The sequence below is a fragment of the Octodon degus genome, unplaced genomic scaffold, assembly GCF_000260255.1.
Source record: "Octodon degus isolate 3935 unplaced genomic scaffold, OctDeg1.0 scaffold00010, whole genome shotgun sequence".
Taxonomy (NCBI): Eukaryota; Metazoa; Chordata; class Mammalia; order Rodentia; family Octodontidae; genus Octodon; species Octodon degus.
Window position 1 is genome coordinate 15,555,661 of NW_004524586.1, and position 7,465 is coordinate 15,563,125.

Sequence of the window (7,465 nt, forward strand, 5' to 3'; positions counted from 1 at the left end):
GAGTACCAGACCCTGTTAGCACCCTGTCTCTGGACAGTGTCCAGCATACTGTAAGCCATAGCGTCAGGTTAAACTGTTGGCAGGGATGGCAGTGGGAAGGGCTGCAGGGCTCTGAAATCCCCAGAAGTGCACTGTGCCTGACAGGTGCCTTTGATGGGGGAACCTCCCTCCTCAAATACTTGGAAAATCTGCTGGGCAAGAGAGGAGCGGTGACTTTTGTATCACAGGGAAAGTCAGGGGCCCTGGGCAAAATCACAGGAATGCGCAATTGGGCTCCACTTGCTGAAAAAGGAGGTGCTGGAGGAAGGGACTACCTTGTAAAGAAAGGGAACTGGAAGCCAGCGCACCTTGCAGGAGACTTGGTGGCCCTTCTGTGGGAACCCATTGTGCACAAAGCCACAGAAACAGGAAAACTGGGCTAGCTGCTTTCTGTCATTTAAATCTGCATTGGGCTAAAGATGTGAACATCTCCAAAGTCCTCTCTCTGGGGACCTGAGAAACACGATGGGGGAAAGAGCCTGTTGCTAGTCTTCCCTCAATCCTCTGTGGCTTCTACTTCTTAATTTCCACTTTTTTCTTAGTGTATCTTATTGTTCTGAAATGTCTCTCCCAGACTATTTTTTCCCTGTAACTTCATCAACCATCCCTGTAAACATTTTACTTGAGGTGAGGGGCGAGTTGATGGGGACACATGGTGACAGCATCCCATTTGTGCGCTTCACTGATGAGCTCTGGGTCAAGTGTGAGACTGGGTCCACCTGGGGTGGATCAGTTGTGTTGTGGCAAAAAGCAGCTGGAGGAAGCAAATGCCAGATGAGGGCTGCCGGGGAGTGGAAGCCGTGCGGCGAGACGACAGCTCAGGGCCCAGGGCACTGTTGCTGCAGTTTCCTTCACTGTGGACCCAGGTCTGGAGCTCCTTTGCACTCAAGAAATACGCGATCATTATTAAATGCTATTTACCTGGAAAGGAGTCTGCAGCTCATCCAGGGCCCGATTTCCGACTCCCTGCAGGGTGCAAGCCCCGGGGACCTTGAGTTGTCTTTGGCCCCAGAGAAATGGGATCTGGGCCAGCAGACACCTTGGTTTGTGTGAGCCAGAGTCACTGTCCTAGCCCCTCTATAAGCCTGAGGCTCCTGCCCCGCTGGTTGCCCCCTTTAGCCATTCCTCCTCCCAGGCTCTCTTGGGTGGTCTCCCCTGGCTTACTAGGTTCCCTCCAAAGGCAAGGGGCCTGCAGTGTCCTCGCTGTGGAAGTTGCAGGTACTGAGGACATTCTTTGCTGGGGTAGGGGTCATCTTAAAACTGAGATCAATGTCCAGCCATTGCGTTTCTGTGATTGTTCTTGGCCACTTCCCTCTTCGTGAGTTCTGGCCTCAGGCCTTCTGGGATTCTGGCACTTTCATCCTAGCCATACCCTTTGTCTCTGAGCACTAACTCTGCTTCCTTGTGGAGACACTGAGAGGGTACGTTACAGAGTTAGGGACCAGCCCTGAGTGAGGACTGGGGCCTTACTCTGGCAGGTCTCACATATGTCCAGCATCTGTCACTGATAAATGACGGCTGCTCATCCCGGTATTTAAGAAGAGAGAATATGAGAAACCACGCAGGGGCTGACATTTGCCTTCTTTTGCTCTCCACTTACCAAACCTTGTTTTAGTTTTCCGGATATTGGAGAATTCTTCTCCCAGATCTCTGCAACTGGTCACTGTCCTGTTCCTGGTCCTCAGTTTGTGCGCTTCACTGATGAGCTCTGGGTTCACCTTCTACAACAGCATCAGCAACCCCTACCAGACCTTCCTGGGCCCAACCGGGGTGTACACCTGGAATGGCATCAGCGGTGAGTAATCCCGAGGGGCCTGCGCTCTGCGGAGAACCGCATCCTTTCGCTGTGCATCTCCCTTCCCCTCACTGACACACATGAACACATACAATCATGTCCCGCCATGGAAAAGGATAAGGGCCTACCATGAGCTGGGTCCTGTATTGGGGACTGAAGTTTATTTTTGTCATTTATTAAGCATGTCTGGAAACAACTGTTCTAAGTGCACTGGTGATAGGTAAGAGGTGGGATGATGAAGGATGTTAAAACAGATAAACCAGCCTTTGGTTTTGAGAATGGGATGTAAAAAATCAAATAAAGTGAGTGAATCCGTAGAACAGCCCCTGGGCTCCTTCTGTGTGCTGGTCCCCACACGAGGCTCTCTATGATGAATAGAAGTGCGTTCACGCTTGCACACATGCACACTTATTTGTTTTCACGAAACAGGAGCAAACTTGGGCTCTAGAGATGCACAGGTATGAAAGAGCCACAGATAATGTCATCTAGGAGACTCTAGCCAGCACCTTCTTGTGGGCTACACAGGGAGAGGGTGTTGCTAGGTGGTTTTGTTTCAAGGGCAGGTGTTGGAGTAGAAGACAGAACCTCGGTGGGAAGCAGATCCTAGCTCTGGTCACAGGAGCTTGGACTTTCACTGGGTTTTGCCAGGCCTCCCTGGCTAACATGTTTGCCCAGAAGCTGGGTCAGGCTGGCAAAGAGGCCTTTCTCCCACCCCCTCTGCCTTCAGTGTTTTGCCCGTGCCTGGAAGCCACATTTCTCCACTTTGTCCTTCCTCACAACTCCATCTGGGGAGAAAAGCCCTGACCAACTAAGGGGATGGTTCCAGAGTGGGCTTCCTATAAATTCCCATGGTGCACTTTAGCACAGGGAAGGTGCTCTGGATACTGAGGTGTCAGAAAGTCTCGAAGGAGCAACTGTGGGCAGCTTCCTCTCATGCCTGCAATGGAAGGTCATTTTTACCACTTGCCTGGAGAGTAGAGGGGCTGGCTACAGCACTGGTTTGTTTGGACGGTCTAAACATACCACACTTCTCAGGAGGATAATGTTACTGAATATAGAACTGAGATGATCAAACCAGGCCCAGCCCAGCCCCAGCCAGCATGGGTAGCAGGAAGAAGGACGCTTCCTTAAATGCTCAAGGTGTTCTCAGTCATCCAATCAGAGCTACAGGTAGCAGCTATACTTTCCCAGGCAAACCTGAATTTTCAGTAACATTACATGTTCACTCCTCACCAAGGACTTGGGTGAGAGTCAGGCTGGTTTAATCACATCCCTATAGGACTGGCTTTATGTTTTGTGCTTCTTCTGTTTCCTAGAGGTGAAATCAAATCCCCCAATTTTATGGCACCCATTCTAGGAAAGTTACAGTGTCCCACGGAATGGACACTACTCTCTCTTGTCATTTTATAGTAGCATCGAGTACGAAGGTTAGGTCATTTGGTCACAAAGCAAATATATTCACCCAAAAACCATGGTTCCTTCCCTCTGCTGTGATTATACTTCACCAAAGGCCAACCAAAGACCAACCTATTGGCACCTATTGCCAGGGTAAAAAGTAGATTATTTTTGGTTTTGCTCATGCAGCTAAGAACCTGAGAGAAGATTCTTTGAGCAATGCTAGATTTAGGGTCTTGGCTCATGTACTCAGAGCTCTGCTTGCCCCCATCTCTGTACCTCTGGATTCTCCCCAGCGTTTGTTCCACTGTTAGGCAGCTGGCTCCATCCTCTGAAAGGTTCTAAGCTCTGAGCAGCTCCAGGAGGAAAAACCTATTATTTCTCAGCAATTAAGGAAGACTCCTTAGGGCTGGCTGGATAGCTCAGCAGACTAAAGTGCCTGCGTAGGCTGGTGCAGGAATTGGGGTTCAATCCCCTGCATGTCGGCCCCACCCCCAGGGGGTGCTGAGATGGCAACTGGGTTGAGACTGGGTGTGGTGGCACGCACCTGTAATCCCAGCTCTTGGGAGGCTGAAAACAGGAGGATCACTATGAGTCTGATCTGTGTAGTGAGACCCTATAGACTTTGTACTAAATACATTTTTTAAAAAAGAGACAAAGATTCCTTAGATAGTTAGAATCACACTCTTCTATGGTTTGACCACTCTTGTTAGCCAGAAGAGCTGACAAAACTATCAGTCCACCAACTGGCAGAGGACACTCGCCCACCCTGGAGCTTGGGCTGCGCAGTCCTTGCTCCTCCTCAGAGGCATGTGGGGACGGAAGCCAGTCCCCCAAGAGGAAGGAAGCAGAAGCCAGTGTCAGGGTGGAGGCCTTTTGTGGCTGGCATTTCTACCTCTGTGGCCTGCAGGACTCAGGGCCTTTTTCCCTCAAGCTCCACATCTCTTCTTCCACAGCTGAATATAGGCTGATTTGGCACCGATCAGAGGTCTCATGCAGGCCATCGAGGAAAGCATGAGTGAAGAGGTTGAGTAGCCATCTCCACAGCCCTTCTGCTCTCTACCACCCACCCCAACACATATCCACACTCCCAGGGGCAAGTTCTAAAGGCAGGCGGGACTGGAAGTGTCTGAGATTTCTGTGTCAGGAGACTTGCCTTCTTACGAGGATCCGGGAGGGAAGCTCTGGCAGCCGTAGCTTTCTCTAAGTGCCCCATGTGGCCAGCCCTTTGAGTCCCAGTTCTTTGCAAGCCAGACTTTGTTCTCAGCTTGCTCTCTGGGGACTCCTGGTTTTCTTCACTCACTCTAAGTGTTGCAGAATTTTGTGAAAACTGTAAGCTTGCTGGCCCAGAATGGCTTATATAGAGAGAAGCCATTGCAGCGTCCTGGCCTTGTGGCACTACTGTGACAAGTGAGCCCAGGTTGGTGGGACTTCTGGGAGGCACCAAAGGCAACTGTGTCAACTGCTGTGGGATGGGCTTGCTCATGTACTCCTGAGCTGGCAAGATGGGTGGGGTCCAAGAGGGCAGAAGAGGAAGTGGTTTCTCGGCTTGTGTGAGTCTCAGGTCTCAGGGTCTTGGACCTTCCTCCCCACCTCTGCACCATGCTGGCCTGGTGCAGCCTGGCCACAGCTGCAGGGCATGCCACTGTGGAATGTCACACACTATCAGCTCTGCGTATATCTGTGTCTTAGCTCAGGAACTCAGCAAGCAATGAGGTGGGTCACATGGTCCAGCAGTGACAGGCCAGGGCCGGAGCCAGCATTAGGAACTCTTCATCTACTCTAGAGCCTTTTAAAGTCCCTCACAAACCCTTCTGTCCCACAGAATTGGAGAAGTTGAACCACAGAAAACGGTGGAAGCCTAAGGTTCCTGGCAGCCTGTCCTTAAAGGGTCCGTGTCCGCAGGGCATCTGAGCACTGGCCCCTCCCAATGCAACTCAAAGCTCTAGGCAGTAGCCTACTTTTCAAAAATGCATTTAACCCTGTGTTCATGCTGCCCCTTTATGATTAAGCTTTTATAAGAAACTTCACAAGAGGAAAATGAAGGATAATTAAGGCATATGTGGTGCCTGGAGAGCGTCAGAGGAGCAGGGCTTTTGTTCATACAAATTATTAAGAAATAGAACCATTATTTGGAGAATGAAGTCTGACATCAAGGACTGTTAAAACGTTCTTCTCACATAAAACCCCTTTAATTAGGGGCTCTCGGAGGACCGTTTGGAGAATATCCAGGCGAGCTTGACGCCAGCATGTCCATTGGGCTCAGCACATCCTGTATGTGTCAGCAGATGAATCCTGAAGCACATTTGTCCTGGGATTCCCAAGTCCACCCGTGCTCTGTCTGACCCTGCCTGGGTCACAGGGCTCACCTGGCTTATTATGAGGCCTGAGCATCCTCCTTCTCGTCCTCCTCCTAGCCCTTCTTAACAAGCTTTATTGAGGTACAGGTCCCATGCTGTACAGTTCAGCCGATGAAGAGACAGCATACAATGGTTTTTAGCATCTTCTTAGACATGTGCAAACATCTCCACAGCCTATTTTAGAATATTTTCACCAACATGAAAAGAAAACCTACATCCTTTAGCTATCACCTGCCCCCCCCCAGTCTACCTTTTGCCCTAACAACCAACCACAAATCTGAAATTTTTCTTTGCAGTTCCTTTCCCATATCCCCACAGAGCCAGGAAGAATGAAATGAAAATCCCAAGCCAGCATTCTCTGCTCTTTGGGATGGTCCTAGCTCCACATCCAGAGCTTAGGACTCTGAGGACCTCTCTCCACCCATGATGCCGCTGGCTCGCTGCCCACCCGTGTCTTTGTTGAGGCCGCTGCCTCTGTCTCTGGTGCTACTAGGCTTCCTCCACCTTTCTGGGTGTTGCCCAGCCACCCAGGCCTCTCTAGAAACATGCCCTGTGGGCTCTCCTATCCCGTCACCTGTTTGCCTCTTGATTCAGCTCCCTAATTCACGCATTGCCCTAGCAAAGGGGATATTTGTAGGCCCCGTGCACAGTGACTGCTTCAGAAGGAGTCTCAGCTTGGAGGTTTGTTGCTGGTCAGACGCTGCCATACATGACATTTCGTGCCTCAAATCCACTTTGTGTCTTGCCTTGTTTTTTTATTTTTTCCAATGTTTGAAATAAGTGTAGGTGGGCAATAATATTCCACGGAGTACAGGTTCCATTAAGAAAATAAGGGCTGCTAAAAAAACATATCTCTGAGTCATATGTGAAATTTAATCTTCTTTTCAGCATCCTCCGTTTTCCTGACCATGGTACTGTTTGTGGGAAACACACAATCCAATCAACTTTCTGAAGAGCTGTCCCTGAAGCTTTATCCATCGATCACGATCAGAGGAACGACCCACAGCTATGGATACTCGTTTTGGCTCATTCTGCTCATCATTCTCCTAAATGTACTCACTGTGGTCATCATCTTTTTCTACCAGAAAGCCCGATCCCAGCAGAAGCAGGCGGAGAGAAAGCCTGTGGAGTATGCTCCCAGGGATGGAATTTTGTTCTAAGTTCCATTTGGTGTCATTTTGTCATTGTGTCTGTTCCACTTCACGTCAGCTCCCTGAGCAGTAACTGGTTAATTTCTATGACCACCAGTGTAGTAAAGTGACTGTCATTTGTGGCAGCTTTGGTATCCCAAGACACTGTTCTTCATGGATATTGTCTTGTTGGTGTTTCCTTGCAAGAGTGGGGGAGATGAGTGTTGCCCGTCTAGGTAGTGCTCAGAGTAGTAGAACGATTGTGAGCTCAGAATCTCTCCAACCTGATCTCATCTGAAACAATAAAAGTTTCAGTCACATTTTTGCTTTGATGAGCTCAAAGCACTTTAGCACCTTTGATACCATAATCCTCAGGAGTGACCAGGTACCTCTATTCTACCTTATAGTGAAGACGCCTAGGTACAGAGAGATTTGGAACTTGTCTTTTCAGGACCTGAGTTGGAGCCAAAAGAAGACACTTGGGGAAAAATGACCTGTTTTGTTTTATTCTGTTTTGTTTGCTTTTTCTGGAGCCTTAGTTTCCGTCATATAATTCAAACCCAATGGTGTTTAGTAGACTGATACATAATCCTCAGGCTCATTCCTAAGGTTCTATGTATGGGGAAGTTTGGAGTGGGAAGACATTAGATGTGAGAAGATCAGGTAAAATAGAAATTGTGGCTCTATGCCGTCTTTGTTAAGGAGGATATGAGCATTATTTTCAGTTTCACAGGATTGTTATCAAA

The 7,465-nt window shown here is 49.1% G+C and overlaps 1 protein-coding gene across 1 annotated transcript in view; it reads left to right on the forward strand.

The window, feature by feature from the left end:
- The window catches only part of Clrn3 (clarin 3), a 12,577-nt gene extending 5,634 nt beyond the window's left edge, over positions 1-6,943 (forward strand). Inside the window, exons 2-3 of the mRNA XM_004625579.2 lie at positions 1,655-1,834; positions 6,478-6,943. Coding sequence (XP_004625636.1) covers positions 1,655-1,834; positions 6,478-6,749 — 452 coding nt within the window. The 3' untranslated portion in view covers positions 6,750-6,943. The remainder of the gene's footprint in view (positions 1-1,654; positions 1,835-6,477) is intronic.
- Positions 6,944-7,465: the final 522 nt, after the last annotated feature.